Source organism: Mustelus asterias, chromosome 1, assembly GCF_964213995.1.
Source record: "Mustelus asterias chromosome 1, sMusAst1.hap1.1, whole genome shotgun sequence".
Classification (NCBI taxonomy): Eukaryota; Metazoa; Chordata; class Chondrichthyes; order Carcharhiniformes; family Triakidae; genus Mustelus; species Mustelus asterias.
In genome coordinates, this window is record NC_135801.1 from 124972094 (window position 1) to 124998332 (window position 26239).

The following is a 26239-nucleotide window of genomic DNA, read 5'->3' on the forward strand; positions in this document are numbered from 1 at the left end:
ACCTTTTATTAAAAAATAAGTATTCATAACACCATCTTGGAAGTCCATCATGGTTAGAATTTTCTTTCTTTTGTTTTTTAAAGTTCCCAGATCCAGCCATTTGCTGTGACTATATACCTCCAGACATGCTGCTTCTTTTCACCTCAAACCATTTTCTTTTCATTAAGGCTCATGACTACAAAGATCAAGTTTAACTTTTTTTAAAAACTGGCTGACATCCCATTGGCTTGAAGCCAGACCCTGTAAGCGTGCTGTTCACATCATTTTCACTATAGCGCTGAAAATGCCAATTCTAGCTGGCAACATGTAACTTTGCCAGTCATCGTTTACAAGTGTTAACCATGCTATGTTAATGGACTAGCTATATAAAACAAAACAATATTTAATATGCTACTGAATTCTTCCCAATTTCTCCCCTCGTAGATATGACATTTGCACCTATAAAAACAAGCCCTGTGGAACCCTGGGTAAGTTTTTACTGTTGCAGCTAATATTATTTCCCAATAGTTCTTATTGATCCATGAACTCTTTATTTTGATGCCAGTTGGTTTTCCTTAACCTGAATAAATAAAGCAATTTATTTTAGATTATTTTTAGCCACCCTTCGGAATTATTTGAGATTTAAGTTAGCTGAAGCATTGTTCCCTTTCTCTTTCCTTGCAGTAAGTTTCTTCAAAAAAGTCAATCTCAACTTGGAGCATTATCCAGATGTAACTAATATATATATGGCAACTAACTTTGTTTCCAGTAATGCACTCGCAAATATATTCATGTATCATTATTTTTTTCCAATTAGGTGTTTTTGTCATGATAACTACTGTTGTATCTTCCCAGCCTGTCGCATGTGATCTTCAGGAGACTACTCCCTGATGGACAGTAGCAATTCTTCTTGATACATTGAATTTTGCCGCACTGTGTCTACTTCTATTTTGCCTACACAAACACAGTTATGTTGAGTTCAAATGTTGTGCTCAAACCAGTTGACTTTTATTGTTACATTTTCAGGAGGATAAATTTTACATTCCACACCAGGACTACATTATGCACTCTGGGCTCTTGACTGTATTGCAATTTGCTCCTGCACGTATGCTGTGCAATATTTATCTCCTGATTAGAAGTTATTTTCAATCTATCACGTTTACCATTGGTAGAAATTATACTGCATTAATCAAAAAAAAACTGCCGACTGATGCTTTCTAACTCTACAGTTTGCTTATAAGCTTAAATTAGATTGGCTCCTGCAAAGCTTAAAGGCGCACAGACTATATACAGTGTTTAAGATATAGAAAGCACCTTATGTTGTATTTTTCATTCAACATTTAAATATTTTCTTGTGGATAATTTATTACTTAAAACATTGGAAGATAAATTCCTCACTGCAACTCTGAGCTATTTCAGAATTATTTGTCCTTCTATTTATAAAACTGCTTCACGTGACAAATTCAAACGTGTTAAGATAACACTTGCTTATTTCAACAATTTGCTGCAAGATAAACAAATCACTAGTCCAAAAAAAATTGCTTGACAAAAAAGTACATTTTACTTCTCGCTAGGTAAGAATAGAAGAAAAAATAGAAATGTTGGTTTTAGTTCCCTCTTCAGGCTCAAGTTTCAGGTGGTCCCAAGTTACCAGAAGTAAATTTATAAATCTAACCCCTAGTCTAGACGTTTTCCAGCGCTGGCTGTGGCTCAAAAAAAATTAATGTCTGGGCCTGTAAAGTGCAATTCCCTCCAGTGAATACGCAAATGACTATAAACTTAACCTTGTGCCAATTATTCCTTCTGTGTACATAGGTTTTCTATATATTCTGTAGAGATATTATAGAGAGAACCTAAGCCTTTATAACAAGAGTATTTAAGACTGAAACACCTTGGCTTGACCTTTTGTGTCTCCTTGTATTTATTCAGGCTTGGCCTCGGTGGCTGGAATGTGTGAGCCTGAACGGAGCTGCAGCATCAATGAAGATATTGGCCTGGGTTCAGCATTCACAATTGCACATGAGATTGGTCACAAGTGAGTGAATTAAAAGTAATCCCTATTCCCAATTTTAAAATGAATTCTTTGTATTTCTTTGCCAAATTCACAGAAATGCAATTCTCAGTAACTTGAGGTGATATTAGTTTATGAATCCTAACTACCAATGTCAGAGAAGTGATATTTCCCCCTGTTGTGCCTCCCATCTGTAGTACAGTAGCTGTAAATACACGCTTGCCCTGTTAAATAAAAAAGTGATAGTGACTTTTGAAAATATATTAACACTTCAGCTTATTGGGTAAGATAAAAAAGGTGAGTCGGTACAGACTCGATGGGCCAAATGGTCTCCTTCCGCACTGTAAGGATTCTATGATTGTTTCACTACACACTCCTTCCCCTCCACTTTTCCAATTGACTTTCCCCATGCAGTAAATTATTGTTTTGCTGTCTGCCAGAAACGTTAAGGATTCATTGTTAAGAACCACCCAAGGATGATTCGAACTCTGATTTATGCTGGGAGTGACTGGTCTTCAGTTTTCACTTCTCCCTGTTGACATGGGAACATTTCTACTGTAGGCTCTATGGCCCATATTTTCACCACAAAAGGAAGCCTCTCCATCATGGCTAAAATGGCGGAAATACACAAAAATCATAGAATAGAATCATAGAATCCCTACAGTGCAAAAGGAGGCCATTCGGCCCATCGAGCCTGCATCGACAACAATTTCCCCCCCCCGCCCAGACCCTATCCCCATAACCCCACGTATTTACCCTGCTAATCCCTGACACTAAGGGGCAATTTTAGCATGGCCAATCAACCTAATCTGCACACCTTTGGACTGTGGGAGGAAACCGGAGCACCCGGAGGAAACCCACGCAGACATGGGGAGAATGTGAAAACGCCACACAACCACCCAAGGCCGGAATTGAACCTGGGTCCCTGGCGCTGTGAGGCAGCAGTACTAACCACTGTGCCACTATGCTGTCCCATCCTCAAACACGGTGCTTCCCATTTTTGCGGGGACAGGAATGTGGGTGGAATGCATTTCACGCATGCGTGGTTCATGAAGATCAGCTGCCTGCACTCAGGTTGAATCCATATGATGTCATGAACTCTTTAAAGTATTCATTAGCAAACTGCGGCCCATTTTCTGAGATTACACAGGCTGGGGTTCCACATGTTGCAAATATCTCCTTCAATCATGTAAACACTACTTCAAATGTGTGACTCTGCAGTTGCTTGACTTCTGTCTCTTTGAATTTATAGTCTACTTTGAAACTCTCTCTCTCAGAACATGGTGGAAGCAGGATCATTGAATATTTTTAAGGCAGAGGTGAACTGATTCTTGTTAGCCACCACCTCCCCCCCTATTAGGAGTGAGGTTAACAATAGCTCCCCATTAATGGGGAGCTGGCGGCCTGATCCAGCTGGAGTGAAGGTCGGAGGTAAGGGGGGTGCCCTCTGGGCATTGCCAGCCTGGCCCCTTTGCATAGCCCAAGGGGCAAAGTGGCAACGCTCTGGAGGCACCTTGGCACTGTTCACAAGGCATTGGGGGGAAAGATCAAGGCGGGCGGTGGGGGGGTCAGTTCGGGGCTGGCCGGGAGCCCAGCAATTGTGTGTGTGTGTGTGTGAGTGTGTGTGTGTGTGTGTGTGTGTGTGGGGGGGGGGGGGGGGGGGGAGCGGAGCTGGAGGGGAGGGGGGGGTGGGGGGGGAGAGCGGAGTGGGGGGGAGGGGGGTGGGAGGTCGCACAGCCAGCATTGCGAGGTTGTGGAGCTGGCCAGCAATTGGGAGGCCGGCAATGCGAGGCTACAGCGCATGTGCTGACATGCTCTGACAGATCGCCGCATGCGTAGTGGCCCACTCAGTGCTATGCTGCCGGCCTCTCCAGCGGGATAGGTCCCACCCGGATTTTTATCGAGATTCACGCTAGGGCAGTCTGTAATGCACACAGTGTGAGAGGTTCATTCTGAAAATCTCGCCAAAAAATCCAGCGGGATTTACTCCAGTTTTTACACTAATTTGGCACTTAGAATTGTTTTGGAAGAATCCCGGCCCTTTACTCTGTGCATAAAGGAATCCATCCTAAGATGTTCCCGTGGACTTGCTGGAATGTCAGATGATATCAACAGTTTTCTTGTCTTCTGACAATGAATGGCACAAGTAATAATGTTTGATATAATCTCTCCCAATGAATTAGAGAGACCTCATCACCAAACAGAATATCTTGATCTGGCTCAACATTTTGTGATGCTCGCATGTCCTTGGTATAATTATTGCAGTATGTCAACTCTTAAACTAATACCTTGTCATCGATGAGTAGGTCATTAAGCACACTGAGGCATCGGCCAGAATTCTGCGGCCGTTCACATTGGCAGGATTATCCCATCCTGCTGGCAGCGCACCCCCGTCCGCGGGTTTCCCTGGAGTGGGGTGACGTCAATGGGAATTCCCATTGACAGAGGCGGGACCAGAGAATCCCGCGCTCGCACACAATGCGCCACCTCCTGCCGGCGGGAAACACGTGGCTGGGAGGCCAGAGACTCTCGCCTGTCTTCTCTGTTCATAGTATTGTCCGGGAACAGAATTGTGTGACATGTCTCCTACTTTCCTGGTGTAAACAGACACACTAGCTTCGTTTCAGGATGAAGGGTGATGTGATTTGCTGTCTTCAGCTTTCCTAGCCTTGTGACATTTAGGGACAAAATTTGTGACTCCCAGCGAAAGTACGTCCCAATGAGAACCAATCATGGATAACCAAGGAAGTTTAGGAGGGTACTAAGTTGAAAGCGGAAATATATAAGCTAGCAAAGGTTAGTGGTAGGCCTGCAGAGTGGATCGATTCAGAATGTAGCAAAGATGGACCTAAAACAAAATCAGGAAAGAGAAAATAAACTATGAGGGCAAGCGAGCGAGAAACATATAAACAGACAACAAAAACTTTTGTAAGTACATTAAAAGGAAGCAAGAAGTAAAAGAAAGCGTTGGTCCCTTAGAGAATGAAACTGCGGAAGTGATTATGGGGAACAAGGAAATGGCAGATGAGTGAAATCAATATCTTGTGGTCTTTACTGTAGAGGATACTACAAGCATCCCAGAAATAGTACAAAATACAGGGGAGCAATTAAATATAGACACCATCACCAGAGAATTTGTTTTAGGTAAACTAATGGGGTTAAAGGCTGACAAGTCCCTGGACCTGATGGTTTGCACCTCAGGATCTTAAAGGAGGTAGCTACAGAGATTGTGACGGTCATTTTCCAAAAGGAAGCAGCAAGTAGCGATAAAGGAGCCTTTCACAGGTCAGAGGTCAATAAGCAGTGGAGTGCCACAGGGATCAGTACTGGGACCACAGCTCTTCACAATATATATTAATGATTTGGAGGAAGGAACAGAGTGTACTGTGGCCAAAATTGCGGATGTTACGAAGGTGGGAGTGAAGGCAGGTTGTAAGAAGGATATAAATAATTCACAGAGAGATACTGAGGAGTCCTTGTTCTTGAAACCCAGAAAGCTAGCATTCAGGTGCAGAAGGTAATAGGGAAAGCACATGGAATGCTGCCTTTTATTTCAAGGGGACTGGAGTATGGCAGTAAAGGGGTGTTGCTGCAACTGTATAAAGCACTAGTGAGACCACATTTAGAATACTGTGTACAGCTTCAGTCCCCTTATTTAAGGAAAGATATAAGGAACTACAAAAAGTCGTGAATGTAGCCCAATCCATCACCCAAACCAGCCTCCAATCCATTGACTCTGTCTACACTTCCCAATGCCTCGGCAAAGCAGCCAGCATAATTAAGGACCCCACGCACCCCGGACATTCTCTCTTCCACCTTCTTCCTTCAGGAAAAAGATACAAAAGTCTGAGGTCACGTACCAACCAACTCAAGAACAGCTTCTTCCCTGCTGCTGTCAGACTTTTGAATGGATTTACCTTGCATTAAGTTGATCTTTCTCTACACCCCAGCTATGACTGTAACACTACATTCTGCACTCTCTCGTTTCCTTCTCTATGAACGGTATGCTTTATCTGTATGGCACGCAAGAAACAATACTTTTCGCTGTATGTTAATACATGTGACAATAATAAATCAAGTCAAATCAAATCAAATCAAAATCAAATGTTATCACTAGAGGCAGTACAGTGGAAGTTTACTAGGATAATCCCAGGTAAGGAGGAACTGCCATATGAGGAAAGATTAAAGAGGTTGGGGTCTGTACTCCTTGGCGTTCAGAAGAATGAGAGGCGATATGATTGAAATATATAAAATTCTTAGGGAATTAGTCAGGATAAATGTTGGGAGGATGTTTCCATTCATGGGCAAGTGTAGGACCAGAGGGCACAGTCTCAGAATAAGGGGGTATTCATTCATGATGGTTTTGAGGATGAATTTCTTCTCTCAAAGAGTGGCGAATCTTTGGAATTCTTTACCCCAAGAAGCTATGGAAGCTGAGCCCTTGAACATTTTAAATGCTGAGATCAGTAGGTTTTTAATCAGTAGGAGAATTAAGGGTTATGGGGATAAGGCAGGAAAGTGGACTTGGTGAGTGTTAGATCGGCCATGATCTTATTAAATGGTGGAGCAGGCTTGAAGGGCTGAATGGTCTACTCCTGTTCCTAATTCTTATAGTCTTAAGGTGAGCAGCCATGAAAATTCAGCTCTGAAGTTTTTAGGCTGATTTTCTTGACTTTTCAATTCCTCAACCCTGTAAATCAGATGCAGATCAGCTTTCCTACTTAAGAACGAACAACTCATGTTTCAGTATCACATATAAGGCTACAGTGATTTTTCTCTTTATATAATGAAGGGTTTCATTCAGGCGATCTATGACCCTGAGTTCTATGCCTTCTGGCCTGTCTGTGGTATTATGTATAATGACTGAAGAGAGCTTTTCTTCAACCATCGTTCAGCACCAGAAAGAACCAAAACTGCTGCACCTGTGTCTACCATAAAGTGTTTCCCTCCACTAGGTTATCAGCACTCCATTAGCTTCTGCTTGTTTGCCAGATCTCTTCAAGGAAAGGCATCTCAATGTGACTGATATCTTCTGTTTCATGGATCTTGCCATCTTTTGAAGGCTTCTCTTTTTGCTTATTCCGTACAGGCTTCCTGCAGAGTGATCCTCCTATCTGCAACCATGGCATTTGTCCTGTTCAGAGGGACAATTTCTGCGCCTGTGTTTTTTCCCACCGCATCGATTACAGTTAGCTGGGGTGGTTGATGTATGCTTTTCCTGCATCCCCGGATTTTGTTCTTAAATTTAACATACTCCACTGAGTCAGTCATTTTTGGAATGTGCTTCTCCCTGTCACCCCAAATCAGCAATGGATTTTGCTTGCTGACCACCGCTTGTCTGCTCAGTTGAATTGCCAACATACATAAAACTACAAGGGAGGGCTTATATCATTGGTCTCAGGTGGAGTTGACAGGTCTGGCTGCTGGTGCACAGTATTAATTCATTCCAGCAGCTGCTGTGACAACTGTGCGACTGCCCTGTTCAGGGTGTACAGCTCCTGATGTATTCCATGGATGGAAGTGCTCATACTCTGAGTGCACTGATCCAGATGGCTGAGGGAGGCTGCCACCCCCTGGCTGCGGCACTGCTCCTGCATCCACTCCGAGTGCTGCTCCATGAGTCTCTCCATGAGATGAGCTCTGTTGGATGAGCCAAGCTTCTCAGCTTGCCGGAACACAGCAGGTTATTGAACCTTTTCTAGCACTGAATCCATGAGTGTTGGAGGTCCCCCCCTGTGCCCACCACAGCCGCAATTCGAATCCAGGCCTCCTTGGTTGCAGCAGATGGATCGCACCAACCAGCAGGATAGAGAACTAATCTCCTCCTCTGGACCTTTTCTATTAATACCTGAAGATCCTGCTCAGAAAAGTGCTGGGAAGCTGGACCCATCCCTTCCCCATGTCTCCTCTGTGTGACACCCTATCAATAAAAATGTAAGGCCAAAAGGGTCATGAGCAATTCAGATTACAGTGTTCTAATTCACTTTTGTGTGCTTATCTGCACTTAACCATTTTCACCATAACATCACTGATTACTGCAAAGATTTGGTGGAGAAACTAGCCCTACACAAATCCTTGGTGCTATGTGTGTTGCAGCTGTGACTCCAAGGTAACATGCTGAGCTCTCTGATCACTGACAGCCCTACTGGCTCACTGCCTTAGTCACATTGCTATGCTGTGACAGTATGCAGCTGTGAGGGACCTGGTCAAGGGTCAACCGTGTGGGTGTATCCTGATAGGGCAAGCGGATGAGATAATTATTCGTCTATTTATCATTCATCCACCCACTGAGCCTAGGCAGCAAACAGGGCAACACCGTGGTTAGCACTGCTGCCTCTCAGCGCCAGGGACGCAGGTTCGACTCTTGCCTTGGGTGACTGTCTGTGTGGAGTCTGTGGGTTTCCTCTGGGTGCTCCGGTTTCCTCTCATAGTCCAAAGGTGTGTAAATTAGGTGGTTTAGCCATGGTAAATGCTCTGGAAATTTCTCAGGGAATGGAAATGGCTGCCAACAATGCAAAGGATATTCAAAAGGCCAATAGTGGTGCACAGGTGGGTGCAGTGCATCAAGTGAGAGAAGAGGCAGCAAACAAACCAGTGGAATGTTTTGTGTGTGGAGGGTCACACTGCAAATCGTTGCAAATTCATGGATGCTGTCTGCCACCGTTGCAGCAAAAAAAAGTGCATTTGGCTAAAATGTGAAGGGTGCCAAGAACAAGTCAAAGGCTGGGCAGGGAAATTCCAATTCAAAAAAGCTTCAGTCAGCTGTGCTTCACCTGGAAAGCACAGAGCAGGAAGAGAAGTGTTCCTGCAACATGTTCAATGTGAGTGAGGCAAACATCTGTGCTACAGTACAGGTCGATGGAAAGAAAATTAAGATGAGGGTTGACATGGGAGCCTCTAAATCTGTAATCAGTGAGGAGAGCTACAGGAAGACCTGGGGCTCAGTGCAGGTGCCAGCCCTTACGCGTGCAGGGATCAAACTTTGGACGAAGAGGGATGAAGCAAGAACACCTCCTGTTAGTAAAAGGGAAAGGGCCTAGTTTAAAAGGGTTAGGGCATGACTGGCTCAGTAAAATTCTGTTAAACGGCGGCACGGTAGCACAGTGGTTAGCACTGCTGCTTCACAGCTCCAGGGACCTGGGTTCGATTCCCGGCTTGGGTCACTGTCTGTGTGGAGTTTGCACATTCTCCTCATGTCTGCGTGGGTGTCCTCTGGGTGCTCCAGTTTCCTCCCACAGTTCAAAGATGTGCAGGCTAGGTTGATTGGCCATGCTAAAATTGCCCCTTAGTGTCCTGAGATGCGTAGGTTAGAGGGGTTAGCAGGTAAATATGTAGGGATATGGGGGTAGGGCCTGGGTGGGATTGTGGTCGGTGCAGACTCGATGGGCCAAATGGCCTCTTACTGCACTGTAGGGTTTCTATGATTCTAAACTGGGATGAGATAAAGCACACATGGGTGACAGAATATGTCATTCAGAAACATGCTGAGATTTTTAAAGACGAACTGGGTACATTGTTAAGTTCATAGATCATCAGGCTACTCCTCATTTTTTCAAGCCCAGGACAATGCCCTACGCCATAAAAGGCAAAATGGAGGAGGTGTTGGAGTGACTGTCGAGGCGTAGAATCATTGAGCCTACTCAGTTCTTATGTTGGGCAGCTCCAATTGTTCCTGATCTTAAAAGTGATGGTACAGTGTGCATATTTGGGAATTACAAACTGACCATTAATCAGGCTTCCAAGATGGATGCTTACTCATTGCCATGAATGGAAGGTCTCTTGCCGGAGGAAAGACGTTCTCAAAACTTGACATGAGCCAAGCCTACTAGCAGCTTTTGTTAGAGGAGGACTCAGCACAGTATGTCACAATCAGCATTCCCAAGTATTTGTTCAAATGCAACAGTCTGGTTTTTGGGGTGTCCTCCAGTCTGGCAATTTTTCAGATGACAATGGACATTCTGTTGTAGGGGATTCCTCATCTAACAGTTTACTTGGATGACATTTTGATCACAGGGAAAACTAAGGAGGAGTATCTCAGCAATCTGGAACAAGCGTTAAGGAAATTTTCAGAGGCAGGGCTGCACCTGAAGCACAGCAAATGCATTTTCCAGGCACAGAGCGTGGAATATTTGGGTCACACAATCACAGTGCAGGGTGTGTCGCCTCTGGAAGACAAAGTCAAGGAAGTTACAAATTCCACAAGTGTGTCCGAGCTCCTTTATTGAATACAGGAGTTGGGACGTCTTGTTAAAGTTGTACAAGACATTGGTAAGGCCACACTTGGAATACTGTGTGCAATTCTGGTCACCCTATTATAGAAAGGATATTATTAAACTAGAAAGAGTGCAGAAAAGATTTACTAGGATGCTACTGGGACTTGATGGATTGAGTTATAAGGAGAGTCTGAATAGACTGGGACTTTTTTCTTTGGAGCGTAGGAGGCTGAGGGGTGACCTTACAGAGGTCTATAAAATAATGAGGGGCATAGACAAGGTAGATAGTCAATATCTTTTCCCAAAGGTAGGGGAGTCTAAAACTAGAGGGCATAGGTTTAAGGCGAGACGGGAGAGATACAAAAGTGTCCAGAGGGGCAATTTTTTCACACAGAGGGTGGTGAGTGTCTGGAACAAGCTGCCAGAGGTAGTAGTAGAGGCGGGTACAATTTTATCTTTTAAAAAGCGTACAGACTGTTACATGGGTACGATGGGTATAGAGGGATATGGGCCAAATGTGGGCAATTGGGATTAGTTTAGGGGTTTAAAAAAAAAAGGGCGGCATGAACAAGTTGGGGCGAAGGGCCTGTTTCCATGCTGTAAACCTCTATGACTCAGGTCATTTCTGGGCATGATAAATTACTACGGGATGTTTCTGCCAGACCTTTGGCACCACTCTATATGCTGCTTCACAAAGAGACTCGATGGAAATATACAGCAGCACAAAAGGAAGCTTTCAAAGATGTGAAAGTGCTGCTACAGTCATTTTGTCATGTGATGCCTCGCCCGATAGTGTTGGGACAATACTGTCTCCTCTGATGCAGGATGGTCACAACTCTGAGGCAATCAAGTTTCCAGACTACATGACAAAAGGAAATGCTGCTGTGGAAACTCAACAGGGAAAGGTTCTCGATGTTCAGGGACATCCAGTGGACTCTGCTTCAGGAGAGGATAAGAGATATTCATTCACAAACACCTAACCTACTTCTGTGCCCACAAGTCCAGCTCCAAGCGTCACCAGTGCCTACTGAGCCACCAGTGGTACTGCAAAGATCACAGCATAGTTGCAAAGCTCCTGAAAGATTTGACGTATAGTTGAGACATAAATGTCATTGTGTTTCTTTCCTTAAGGGGGATCAAAATTAAGGGTGACAAATTGTTATAGAGTGAAATATTAGGTACTAAGCATCTCCTATTTCATTATGTTTATTGATGTCTTTAGTAAGTGTGAGCATGAGCAAATGACGTCATCAGTAGCACGGGTTTACATGAGTTATCATTGTAGCCAAGAGGGACCTGTGCAGAATTGCCACCAGATTCTGTGTCCACATTATAGTGTTTCTTTATATTTTTGTAAGTAAAGAAGATTAAACATCAAAACACATTTGTCTACCTTTGTCAAATTACCACAGCTACAGATCCCTATTCTCCCTGTTCCCAGGAACTTAACCCACAGTGTGGTAGACACAAATTTATGAAGGTGTAATCACTCTTGAAAATCTGTTTTAAGTGTTATGATTTAAAGTTATTTAAATCTACAACCCTTTAAAAATGAACCAAAACAGGCTGCAGCTTATACAAAAGAAGACATCACTGCTGGAGTGAGTTGATTGACAGGGCATTTGGCCTGGCTTATAAAAAAAACCGTTAGCCATCAATTCCTGCTGTTTAAATAGACTTCATTATTGACATTTCGCAAGGATTGTTTTTACATTGTTTCCCCATTGTGAATGCTTGCCTGAGTTTCAAAAGCTCAAAAACCACTTAGCAAGGATGCTGAGTTCACATTTTGATTGACAGTTTCAAGATGCTGTTAAAGCATTGGCCATCTTTAGTGTGCTTAGCGAAAAGAAGTTTCTTTGCAATGGATTAACCACTTGAGGGAATTTAACACTTTTCAGGGGAATTAACATTTTTGGATGTTTTTCATCAATGAGAGATTTTATTTCAGCATCAAATGTGTATGAATGAGAGCTCTCTTAATTGTTAGAAATTTAATTCCTCTCATCGCCACATGTCTTCTAAGGTCTGCCCATAGTGGACACTGGGTTGATGGCTATGGAGTTGGCATGGCAGCATGGAGGTGTCATTGGATGTATGAGAGGGCATGGATGGGGATATGGAGGGTGGGAGCCCTTTTAAAGGAGACAGGTCTGCTGAATTGAGATATTTTCTGACTTCAGCCTCTTGTCTCAATGGCGGAAATCCAGCTCCTAATGTTTAGAGTGTAGTAGGCGATGATCTTTTTAGAAGCTACGCTAGAGGCAATTTTCTTCTTGTTCTTCCGATCTAGTCCAGTCTCTCCGAGGGATTCAGTGCTCAGTGAACATTTTAAGTTACTTTTCAAGTTCACTGCAATGTCTAATATTTAAGTTCACCCCTTACCTGCATGCAGGTAGGCTCACATTAGAAAAGAACAGATTGCTCACACCAGCAAAGTTTATAGCTCTGTTAATTTCTTCTCCAGTTTGAAAAGTAAAACCCATAGAGACCATAATCTGTCATGTGTGATTCATCAAGTAAAGCAACTCTTACCACATAATATTCTCACTTTCCAATATCACCTTGAATGTTAAACAGTACTCTGAATTTGTTACAGATGTTTAACATTTATCATATGAGAGGGGAGTCAATGACAGCTGAATTTCTCAACGTAATCAATTTCACACTTAATAATTCCGTTTATCCCAATCTGAAGCAGATCATTAACACTTGCGTACCAGCACTAATGAATAAAATTGTTTAACATAGTCACTTTCTTAATAAATGCTTTCAGTGCAACCAGTACCTTTTCAGAATTTATGTTGTACATTTCCTATTCAGTCCATTGGAATCCACAGACTAGATTGTGAATATATTTGACTCTAACACTTGGGACATTTTCTTCCCCAAAAGTAGCAAATCCGAGCATAATGTGGGAAAGATGATTTCTTCCAGAGGACCACCACCATGGGTTATTTTCTAAACCTCCCCTATCACCGGACTCGGTTCATATAGTTCAATTGGGTTGGAAGCATTGAGTTAAATCAACAATAAGTTGCTTGTGAACATCCACATAAATTATTGCACCTTACTGATTTTAGGAGAGTTGCATTTGCACCTGCTTGCCTGGTTATGTGAGGGTATAAAAGATGGACGTGCTTTAAACAGCCGAGTGTTCCTCTTCAGCTAAGAATCCTACCAAAAAGAAAGGAGGCAGAATATGAACGTAAAGCATAGACTAATGAAATGTCACACATCCTGTCTGGTTCATTCCAGGCACAGATCATGTACAGTCTGTCCTCTTACTGACATTATTCCACATACTTAATCTCCCCGGGAATCATTCTGCAAAACTTTTTCCTGACACCCACAGTCAATTGAGCAAAACTTCAGATTTTCTGTCTGATCATACATTATTCCATTCTGACTCATATTAGCTTTTCACTGCCAGTGCGTAGATGAATTGTTGCTTTCTGCTTTCCAGGTGATGATGTTCAGGGTGTGAGAGCTGCTGAGATTAGACAGACTTGCAGCAAAATGGACAGCGTAGAGTCAGGAATCTCCATTCTCAAAGGTGCCACTAAAATGTACTGTCATGCACAGGAAGCTCCCTTCCTCTGCAATTTAGGAAGTGCAAGATGTAGAAAAATCAATATCGTCGCTCCATAGTAATGAATTAACTTTCATGTAGTGGGATTTTCAGCATATACAAGTCCATTTTCAAGCCTGAAATGAACATCATGTACAGAGCGGGCACTGCGACTGGTTGGCCTGAGGCCAGGTTATGAATGGGTCTCATACATATTATAATTTGGGTACGCTGCCAGTGTTAGTCACACCTCCACAGACAGCTTGTCCATTTTAAGGAACTGAACGTCAGCCCACTGACCTCACCAGCTAATAGCCCAAAAGCATATTGTGTGGTGGAGTGGGAATGCTGATCCGGACACTGTGGAATTGGAGGTACACACCTTCCTGGCTCCATAGCAATGACATTTTTACACTTACTTACCCCACCACAGTTGACTTCTAATGTCTTAAATGGCCACTGGGAACGTGCGGAAAAGGTCTGACCCAGTACTGAGTTGGGTGACTTTCAGCTGTAAGTTTGGCATGGGTCTTTGCCATGACCCTCATCACAAAACTAAAACTGAATTTCCTTCTGATCATTTTGGAGTAATTGAATCATCAAAAGACTAGTTTTTTTAAAAGAAGTACTACATATTCGCACACACACTTCAAATATTTTCACAAGTTCAAGATATAACTTCTTTACTTTCTCAGCCACTCCCTATATACCAGTCCAGTTTACTTTCCCATTACTCTGATTCACTTATTTTTGTAATTTCTTTCCCACGGTTTGCTCCATAGATCAGAAAACTGTTCAGTCTGCAGATGTCCCAAGACTTCTGGTTCACTCAGCAGTGTAAGCTGCTGTTAAACCATATGGAAAGGTCCCAGGCCTCCTGCGCAGTTTTCCATCTTCCCATCATGCCACGCCTTGGTTGAGTCACCAGGAGGAGGCATTCTCACGTGGACTGCCAGTTTTTCCTCCCTTTCCCAGAGGATTTTAAGTTTTTTTCCCCAGAACTGTGAATGCGCAGAGTGGACTGCCAGCTGAGCCACTTATGTTTGATAATGCTTCGGTAATTTATAGCTAGAAAGTTTGACGTTTGTTGTGTTAATCACGATTAGCAACTAACAAATTTGCAGAAACTTATCAAAGGAGATGAACTGGGTAGAATCCATGACAGATTGGGTGAAGCGAATAAAAATAGAGAATGCTGCAAACACTCAGCAGATCAGGCAGTATCTTTGAACCAGGCAATGGGGCGGGAGGAAAGAACAAAGGGAAAGGTCTGTGCTAGGGTGGAACAGAAAATTCTGGAAACACTAAGCAGGTCAAGCAGAACCCTTGGCTCTGAACTTACTTATTAACTGTTAGATCTCTAACTTCTTCCAGTTCCGTTGATAGGTCATCAACCTGAAATACTAGCTCTGTTTCTGTTTCCACAGATGCTGTCTGTCCAAATGATTGTTTCCAGAACTCTCTGTTTTTATTTCAGATTTACAACATCCACAGTATTTTCTCTCTGTTTGAATGTCTGTGGAGAGAGGGTGCTTGTTCACCAGAAGAGTTCTTTGCTTAGTCCATGCTATCTTATGTTCCTTGAGTTTGTTCAGGACAGGTAGGCTCATTGCTGGGAGAAGTCCGTGACAGGAGGTTAATTAACCACAGGAGGTTAATTAGCAATATAAAAGCTCATGTGATAGGAGGCAACATACTGTCATGGATTAAGGTTTGGCTCAAAGGCAGAAAACAGAGAGTAGCAATAATGGGTCATTCTTGCATTGGCGGACTGTGGTTAGTGGAGTACCGCAAAAATCAGTACTTGGGCCCCAGCTGTTCATGATATACAGCAATGATTTGGATGTGGGAACCAAATGTAATCTTTCTAAGTTTGCAGATGATACAAATGCAAAGCAGCTACAAGAGGATTTGGACAGACTTAGTGAATGGGCAAAAGTGTTGCAGATGGAATATAATGTGAAAAAATGTGAGGTAATCCATTTTAGTAGAAGGAACAGATGTACAGAGTATTTCCTAAATGGTAAGAAATTAGAACGTTTAGATGTACAAAAGGACCTGAGTGTCCTTGTCTATTAGTTACTGAAGGCTAATATGCAAGTGCGGCAAGCTATTAGGAAGGCTAATGGAATGTTAGCCTTTATTGCAAGGGAATTTGAGTATAGAAGTAGTGAGATCTTGCTTTAACTGTATGGAAGCTTGGCTAGACCGTACCTGGAGTACTATGTGCAGTTTTTATCTCCTTACCTCAGAAAGGATATTATTACCATCGATAGAATACAACAAAGGCTTACCAGACATGTTCTGAGGATGGTGGGACTGTCTTATGAAGAGAGATTGGGTAAATGGTACTCCATTATTCAAAAAGGGAAGGAGACAAAGTGGAAAACTACCAGCCAGTTAGCTTAATATGTCAGAGGAAAAATGTTAGAAGCTATTAGTAAAGACGTTATAGCAGGGCACTTGGATAAGTTTAAGTTAACCAGGCAGGGTCAATGTGGTTTTGTGACAGGGAAGTCATATTTAACTGACTTATTGGAGTTTTTTGAGGAAGTATCAGATGCTGTGATAAAGGGGAACCAGTGGATGTACTGTACTTAGATTTCTAGAGGGCATTTGATAAAATTCCACATGAAAGGTTATTGCAGAAATTAAAAGCTCATGCTATTGGAGGGTGATATACTGGCACGGATAGATGATTAGCTGGCTAACAGGAAGCATGGATAGATGATTGGCATGCTAACAGAAAACAGAGAATAGGCATAAATGGGTGTTTTTCAGGTTGGTAAGATGTGGTGTGCTGCAGGGATCAGTGCTGGGATCCCTTTTGTTCACAATTTATGTAAATAACATGGATGATGAGATGGATGGGATAGTTGCCAAATTTGATGATGACACGAAGATCAGTAGGAAAGTAAGTTGTGAAGAGGACATAAAGAGGCTATAAAAATATATAGATAGGTTAACTGAGTGAGCAAAGTCAACCACTCAGGTTAACTTTGAGTGATTAAAGTTAACCTGAGTACAATTTGAGAAAATGTGAAATTGCCCATTTTGACAAGAAGAATAAAAAAAAGCATATTATCGAAATGGTGAGAGATTTCAGAGCTTTGAGGTGCAGAAGGATCTGAGTGTCTTAGTGCACAAATCAAAAAAGGCTAGTAAGCAGGTACAGCAAGTCATTAGAAAAGCTAATGGAATGTTATCATTTATTGCAAGGGAAAATGAATACAAAAGGAGGAAGGTGATGCTTCAGTGATACAGACCTCATCTGGTATAGTGTTTTGGTCATCTTATTTAAGGAAGGATGTAAGTGCACTGGAAGCAGTTCAGAGAAGGTTTATCAGACTAACATCAGGAGTGGGAGGTTGTCTTATGAGGAAAGGTTGAACAGGCTGGGCTTGTATCTGCTGGAGTTTAGAAAAGTAAGAGGTAACTTGACTGAAACATGTAAGATTCTGCGAGGTTTTGACAGGGTGGATGTGGAGACTTCTGTAGGAGAATCTAGAATTAGGGGATCATTTTTAAAAATAAGGGGTCACCCATTTAAAATGGAGATGAGGTGAATTTTTTCACTCAGAGGTTTGTGCGTCTGTGGAACTCTCTTTAAAAGGTGGTGATGCAGAGTCCTTGAATATTTTTGAGACAGTGGTGGATAGATTCTTGGGAAACAAGGAGGTGAAATGTTATCGGGGGTAGGTGGGATTTGAGAATGCTATCAGATCAACAATGATCTTATTAAATGGCAGAGCAGGCTGGAGGGGCTGAATGGCCTACTGCTGCTCCTTGTTTGTATGTTCTCAAACCCAGTGATGATCAAAATGTGAAGTGTGTTCCATGATTGTCATGCCCGTGACTTAATTGAGCCTCCTGAAATTATTTGATGTGTTAAGGTACTCAAAATATTATCACACCCACTATAAAATAAGGAGGAGATAGAGACAAGGGTGGTACAGTGGTTGGCACTGCTGCCTCCCAGCGCCAGGGACCCCCCAGGTTCAATTCCGGCCTCGGGTCACTGTCTGTGTGGAATTTGCATATTCCCCCCGTGTCTGTGTGGGTTTCCTCTGGGTGCTCCCGTTTTCTCCCACACTCCAAAGATGTATGGATTAGGTTGATTGGCCATGCCAAATTATCCCTTAGTGTCAGGGGACTTGCAGGGTAATATGTGGGGTACAGGGAAAGGACTTGGGTGGAATTGTGGTTGGTGCAAACTTGATGGACCAAATGGCCTCCTTCTGCACTGTAGGGATTCTACGATTCTAAGGTGCAAGATTTACTGGCCCCCACCCCCACTGAGATTGTCCAGTCGCACTGGGTGATTTCATCCCCCGTGGCGGGTCCCACCGCAGCAGAGCTGGGAAACTCTGGCCAAGAACAACGGGAAGTCAGAGAGATTTCAGTGGAACTAAACAGTGGCAAAACTTTCCTGAAAATTTGGGCAATAGCAATGTCATACCTAAGATATACATCATTGTTATGGCACTGATGTACTGGGAGGTATTGGTATGAGTGATGTGCTATGACTTGCGTCACCCGTAATTTCTTGAGGTTTTTACGTCACTTTGCTGAAAGTTAGTAATAGCTCTGCACCTACCCCCACCATCCCCACACCATCTAAATAAACAATGATCCATGTTTTGTTGAATTGAATCTAGTTCGATTATTGTTGATTGTTAGACCATTACACAGTGGTGTTGGTAGGTAACAGAATGGCACTGGTCAGCCAGAGAATACTGAGTGTTGCACATCGGTGCTGGTGGGTTGCAATATAGCACTGGTGTGCACACTATCTGTAAATCATCTCTTAGCTAGTAAGTTGCCTATGTCTGTGGAAGGGCTAAATTCTATAATGCACTTTAAAGTTCTTGCTGTCAATCAACTGAACATTTTCTCGTTAAATTTTAAGTCTCATTAAGCAAATGGATTTTATGCCACCAGAATGTCACACTGTACCAGCAACAAGGTTTAAATCACCGTGTGTATATTAGCTTAAGAATTTATTATGTGAAAGTCCCCTTGGTTCCACATGAAACTTTACGTTACCTTCATTTATGTTCCTGTACCCTTTATAAAAAGTATATTGATTTCTGTATCTCTAATATGATATTACCACCAGAATTGATTCCTATTGAGGTTTGTGCTCTTGTTATTAAATTTAAAATCATCTCAAATATCAATTAATCTCTTCAGCCCATTTTAATTTATAGGATTAATGGATTTATATGTGAGGACATGCTATTGAATTCACATATTTAATAACATTGGATAAACTCAGCAGGTCTGGCAGCATCTGTGGAGAGAGAAGGATGATATGGACTTGAAACATTAAATGTGTTTCACTCTGCTGAGTTTATGTTTTTACTTTTAATTTCCAGCATCCACAGTATTGTGCTTTTGTTTTATTGAATTATCTAAGTACCTTTAATAGAAATCCGTTAACAATATTTTTCAGCAGTAAAATGGTTAATGTTCAAGGTACATTGTAATATTTCATTGTATGTGTATAGGGGAATAAACATTGTAAGTATTTTAAATGGCAACTTCCCTAAATGATGATTCACACATGGGGACATGATCCCCACCATTTGAACAGTGACCACACTGCAATGTATCCAAATGAATTGTCCAGTCAATGTTGACATGCATTTGTCACTTGAGGATCGGGTAGCATCATCATCATCCAATTGCTGGCATTTGATACCAGTGTCACCACGGCAGCGAATTCCAGATTAATGACAGCAGCCACTTCAATCTCATTAAAACTTTATGGTGCAAAATCATAGAATCCCTACAGTGCAGAAGGAGGCCTTGCAGCCCATTGAGCCTGCACAGATAACAATCCCCCTCATCCCCTCAGTAATTACCCTGGCCCCCTGCCACTAAGGAGCAATTTAGCATGGCCAAACAACCTAACCCGCACATCTTTGGACTGTGGGAGGAAACTGGAGCAACCGGAGGAAACTCATGCAGACACAGGGAGAACGTGCAAACTCCACACAGACAGTGACCCGAGACTGGAATTGAACCCGGGTCCCTGGCGATTTAAGGCATCGTTCACAGTTTTCTTAAATGTGAAGATTCCATAGCTCTAGATATCTAGATCATTAAGTCACTGTCAGGCTTCCTAGTCTGATGGGCAACGCCTCTCTCAAGTACCTATGCAGTTGTTTCACTCAAGATTTTTCTATGGTTTTAATGGCCAGATCTTTTAATTGTAAAGCTTTCGTTAGAGTGCCGCAGCAGGGTTGAGTAAGCTCTCTTATTTGCTGCTCAGAAGAAGGTTAATGTATACTATTTGACTCAACTTTTGTCTGGGCTTTCAGAGGAAATGTGCACCTAAACTGAAAGGCCCAGGGTTGCCAGGAATTTCTTCAGAGTTCATCTACATATTGTGGGGTGGCCACTACAGCCTATCATGATTCTAAAGGCAACTTGCCACATGGGAAAATTCAGTTCTGAGCCTCCCGCTTCACTGGCAATGAAGCACAGGTAAATCCTGAGAGGGGTTTCCCGAGACAACCCCTGGAAAAAACCCAGGTGTGCAATGAGGGCGAAGTTGAGGAAGCAGTCCTATTCCAACTGACCAAAGGAAGGATTCTTTTTAATGATCTGAAAGAATGGGGCAAGGCAGGAACATCAGTTGCTGCAAGACTCGTGAATGGATTTCAACAAGACATACTTCCAATGCACGTTAAACCTCTCATTTACAATGAGAGAAACCTAACCATTAATATATGCGGCCATTTAGGTGTCTTAGGAATTTAACAAATTGGTACAGGCTTTCTGACGCTACATTTGATTGCAATGTGTCCCTTTTTATCAGAAAACAAGTGTGAGTACGCCAATTTCTAACCTTTTGCATTATGCCTGCAAAGGTTTTCTTTCTAATGTCTCAGCTGCATAGCGAATGCGGCACTCTCAGGTTGGGTCGGAGGTAAAAACATAGCAGTCACGTAATTTTTGTTAAATGCTCGATATGAAGGACATGTGGACAATCATTAATCATAATCTTGTCATTTGTTTTGTTCCTATTCATGGAGTGAGGCATTTTTCTGCTGACCGTTGCATATCATTATGTATTTTAGAGCTTATGCTCTAGCCATGCAAAGTTGTGAATGTGTTAAAAATCCCCAAGAGAGTCTGTTAAACACCACATCCACTGAATGCTTCAATATGAAGGAAGACTGGAATAGAAATTGTTTTGAGAATAGATGTACATCAACATACTTAATCATGAGGAGTCATTTCTCTGAACACGTACGGGGGTGTTGAAAGCCTCCCTGTACCGAGACGGATGCTGTGCATCAAGACACTCAGTGCTTTGAATGTTAGATGGTGGTCATGATAGATAGTTGTCTGGCTGCACACTCGGCTAATACAGTACTTCTTTCTTGACAGTTTCGGCATGAACCATGATGGAATTGGAAACTCCTGTGGGACGAAAGGTCATGAAGCAGCAAAGCTCATGGCAGCTCATATTACTGCCAACACCAATCCGTTTTCCTGGTCTACGTGCAGCAGAGATTATATCACCAGCTTTCTGGAGTAAGTGCCCAGTAGCACAGCAAATTCGATTACCCAGTTGATTCAAAAAGTAATCGCTATTTGTTGCTAAGAATAAATATAAAATTAATTGATAAAATTGGGCTTGCAGCTCAATGAAAGGTTTATGTGGAACTATAATTGATCCTATGTAGGTTTTCTGTAATGCAATGGGTAAGTGCGCTTGATTTTAAAGTAAATGCTCCCTTTGACGTTTGTTGATACAAGTTTAAAGTAAGCACAAATTTGTAAATGTGAAAACCAGCTGATGATTCATTAATTTTTCTCCTTTTAGTTTTTCCTCCTTTTGTTGCATTAGCCTTTTCAATTAAAGGTTGTGATATTTAACCATTTAAAAAGTGGTTATTTATTCCCGTGTTGAGAAAATGTGTCCACGGGAGTTTGAACTGTTTTGAGCATGTTGGTTTTGATTTATCCTTCACAATGCTACACCATGTCTAAAGAGAACTAATTAATTGGTTCTGGGGCTGGGAAAAGATCGTGGCACGTGTTCAGTGCACTAAAACTCAATCCCTGTTGTTTATTATATCTGCTGCTGTGTATTTTGTGGAAGATGAGTGACATGAAGTTCATTTTTGGTCTTTTGCTACTTCATTATTGACAGCAGGGCATTTGTAAAAGAATTCTGTCTATCCAAGACAAACAGGCCCTGACTCTTGCACGCACACTCGGATTGGTGCTGATCAGTGGGGAAAATACGTATTGTCAAACCAGTAAAAGGCACCAAAAAAGTTAGTTTCCATTATCAGCCAGCAGCAGCCTGAGCAGTGATGAGTTATAACGGCTTATTCCGAACTGCTGACATGTGGAACTGATATTCCACCCTGTATAAATAATAGCTTACTGGTCCAGTGGGGGTTTTATGCAATTTGGAAACAAAGTGGGGGGTAATCACTGAAGCTTCTAACCCAGAAAGAAGTGTGGTTTTGAGAAATACTCCGATCTGTCTTTAACACTTGTCCACATGCTCAAGTACTTTCTTTTCCTCAACGTGGAAAAGCCTACAGAATGCTAGAGAGCTGTCCTTAATAAAACAACAGCTGTGTACAACCCCTGCAGGCAGGGGCCGTATTTCATATTTTTTTCCGGAACAAACCATTTGGCCCAAAACTTACCCTGTCTTATATCAACACAGTCTGAGCCCTACCAGCATCGAATTTAAATGTTTTAAACAAAGAGGTAAATGCAGAAATTAGTCAGGACAGATCTTTTTTCCGTAGCCAGAAAGGCTATCTTAATGTCCACTTAAAAATAGAATCCATCGGTTTAAGTTCAAGGTTTATAAGGCTAATTTCCTGATCTGACCATGTGCGTACCAGAAACATTACAGCATCAGTGTTATGTCTGCCGAAGTCTGGTACGGCCCATCCAAAGATTCTTCCTCATTACACTGACCAAGCTCACTCGCAAGATACAGTCTGCAAGCGATTGTTTTTGCTGCTACACAGTAAGATGATGTGATAACGTTGCAGGTGTTTAGAGCTTGTTAGATATTGTTGCAGGTGTTTACAGGATGTTAGATATTGTTGCAGCTGTTTAGAGGATGTTAGATACTGTAGCAGGTGTTTAGAGGATGTTAGATACTGTTGCAGGTGTTTACAGGATGTTAGATATTGTTGCAGGTGTTTAGAGGATGTTAGATACTGCTGCAGGTGTTTACAGGATGTTAGATACTGTTGCAGGTGTTTACAGGATGTTGGATATTGCTGCAGGTGTTTACAGGATGTTGGATATTGCTGCAGGTGTTTAGAGGATGTTAGATACTGTTGCAGGTGTTTCGAGGATGTTAGATACTGTTGCAGGTGTTTAGAGGATGTTAGATATTGCTGCAGGTGTTTACAGGATGTTAGATATTGCTGCAGGTGTTTACAGGATGTTAGATATTGTTGCAGGTGTTTACAGGATGTTAGATATTGTTGCAGGTGTTTGGAGGATGTTAGATACTGCTGCAGGTGTTTACAGGATGTTAGATATTGCTGCAGGTGTTTACAGGATGTTAGATATTGTTGCAGGTGTTTGGAGGATGTTAGATACTGCTGCAGGTGTTTACAGGATGTTGGATATTGCTGCAGGTGTTTAGAGGATGTTGGATATTGCTGCAGGTGTTTCGAGGATGTTAGATACTGTTGCAGGTGTTTAGAGGATGTTAGATACTGGTGCAGGTGTTCAGAGGGTGTTAGATACTGCTGCAGGTGTTTGGAGGATGTTAGATACTGTTGCAGGTGTTTAGAGGATGTTAGATACTGTAGCAGGTGTTCAGAGGATGTTAGATACTGTAGCAGGTGTTTGGAGGATGTTAGATACTGTTGCAGGTGTTTAAAGGATGTTAGATACTGTAGCAGGTGTTTAGAGGATGTTAGATATTGTTGCAGGTATTTAGAGGATGTTGGATACTGTTGCAGGTGTTTGGAGGATGTTAGATACTGTTGCAGGTGTTTAGAGGATGTTAGATACTGTTGCAGGTGTTGGAGGATGTTAGATACTGTTGCAGGTGTTTCGAGGATGTTAGATACTGTTGCAGGTGTTTCGAGGATGTTAGATACTGCTGCAGGTGTTTAGAGGATGTTAGATACTGCTGCAGGTGTTTAGAGGATGTTAGATACTGTAGCAGGTGTTCAGAGGATGTTAGATACTGTAGCAGGTGTTTGGAGGATGTTAGATACTGTTGCAGGTGTTCAGAGGATGTTAGATACTGTTGCAGGTGTTTAGAGGATGTTAGATACTATTGCAGGTGTTTAGAGGATGTTAGATACTGTTGCAGGTGTTTAGAGGATGTTAGATACTGTTGCAGGTGTTTAGAGGATGTTGGATATTGCTGCAGGTGTTTAGATGATGTTAGGTACTGTTGCAGGTGTTTAGAGGATGTTAGATACTGTTGCAGGTGTTTAGAGGATGTTAGATATTGTTGCAGGTGTTTAGAGGATGTTAGATACTGTTGCAGGTGTTTAGAGGATGTTAGATACTGTTGCAGGTGTTTAGAGGATGTTAGATACTGTTGCAGGTGTTTCGAGGATGTTAGATACTGTAGCAGGTGTTTAGAGGATGTTAGATACTGTTGCAGGTGTTTACAGGATGTTAGATATTGTTGCAGGTGTTTAGAGGATGTTAGATACTGCTGCAGGTGTTTACAGGATGTTAGATACTGTTGCAGGTGTTTACAGGATGTTGGATATTGCTGCAGGTGTTTACAGGATGTTGGATATTGCTGCAGGTGTTTAGAGGATGTTAGATACTGTTGCAGGTGTTTCGAGGATGTTAGATACTGTTGCAGGTGTTTAGAGGATGTTAGATATTGCTGCAGGTGTTTACAGGATGTTAGATATTGCTGCAGGTGTTTACAGGATGTTAGATATTGTTGCAGGTGTTTACAGGATGTTAGATATTGTTGCAGGTGTTTGGAGGATGTTAGATACTGCTGCAGGTGTTTACAGGATGTTAGATATTGCTGCAGGTGTTTACAGGATGTTAGATATTGTTGCAGGTGTTTGGAGGATGTTAGATACTGCTGCAGGTGTTTACAGGATGTTGGATATTGCTGCAGGTGTTTAGAGGATGTTGGATATTGCTGCAGGTGTTTCGAGGATGTTAGATACTGTTGCAGGTGTTTAGAGGATGTTAGATACTGGTGCAGGTGTTCAGAGGGTGTTAGATACTGCTGCAGGTGTTTGGAGGATGTTAGATACTGTTGCAGGTGTTTAGAGGATGTTAGATACTGTAGCAGGTGTTCAGAGGATGTTAGATACTGTAGCAGGTGTTTGGAGGATGTTAGATACTGTTGCAGGTGTTTAAAGGATGTTAGATACTGTAGCAGGTGTTTAGAGGATGTTAGATATTGTTGCAGGTATTTAGAGGATGTTGGATACTGTTGCAGGTGTTTGGAGGATGTTAGATACTGTTGCAGGTGTTTAGAGGATGTTAGATACTGTTGCAGGTGTTGGAGGATGTTAGATACTGTTGCAGGTGTTTCGAGGATGTTAGATACTGTTGCAGGTGTTTCGAGGATGTTAGATACTGCTGCAGGTGTTTAGAGGATGTTAGATACTGCTGCAGGTGTTTAGAGGATGTTAGATACTGTAGCAGGTGTTCAGAGGATGTTAGATACTGTAGCAGGTGTTTGGAGGATGTTAGATACTGTTGCAGGTGTTCAGAGGATGTTAGATACTGTTGCAGGTGTTTAGAGGATGTTAGATACTATTGCAGGTGTTTAGAGGATGTTAGATACTGTTGCAGGTGTTTAGAGGATGTTAGATACTGTTGCAGGTGTTTAGAGGATGTTGGATATTGCTGCAGGTGTTTCGAGGATGTTAGGTACTGTTGCAGGTGTTTAGAGGATGTTAGATACTGTTGCAGGTGTTTAGAGGATGTTAGATATTGTTGCAGGTGTTTAGAGGATGTTAGATACTGTTGCAGGTGTTTAGAGGATGTTAGATACTGTTGCAGGTGTTTAGAGGATGTTAGATACTGTTGCAGGTGTTTCGAGGATGTTAGATACTGTTGCAGGTGTTTAGAGGATGTTAGATATTGCTGCAGGTGTTTAGAGGATGTTAGGTACTGTTGCAGGTGTTTAGAGGATGTTAGATACTGTTGCAGGCGTTTAGAGGATGTTGGATATTGCTGCAGGTGTTTAGAGGATGTTAGGTACTGTTGCAGGTGTTTAGAGGATGTTAGATACTGTTGCAGGTGTTTAGAGGATGTTAGATATTGTTGCAGGTGTTTAGAGGATGTTAGATACTGTTGCAGGTGTTTAGAGGATGTTAGATACTGTTGCAGGTGTTTAGAGGATGTTAGATACTGTTGCAGGTGTTTCGAGGATGTTAGATACTGTTGCAGGTGTTTAGAGGATGTTAGATATTGCTGCAGGTGTTTAGAGGATGTTAGGTACTGTTGCAGGTGTTTAGA

General features: G+C 42.2%; 1 protein-coding gene across 1 annotated transcript in view; it reads left to right on the forward strand.

Moving 5' to 3' along the window:
* Window positions 1-26239, forward strand: part of adamts6 (ADAM metallopeptidase with thrombospondin type 1 motif, 6) — a 268724-nt gene that overhangs the window by 119895 nt on the left and 122590 nt on the right. The window contains exons 8-10 of the mRNA XM_078218220.1: window positions 424-467; window positions 1909-2014; window positions 21176-21322. Coding sequence (XP_078074346.1) covers window positions 424-467; window positions 1909-2014; window positions 21176-21322 — 297 coding nt within the window. The remainder of the gene's footprint in view (window positions 1-423; window positions 468-1908; window positions 2015-21175; window positions 21323-26239) is intronic.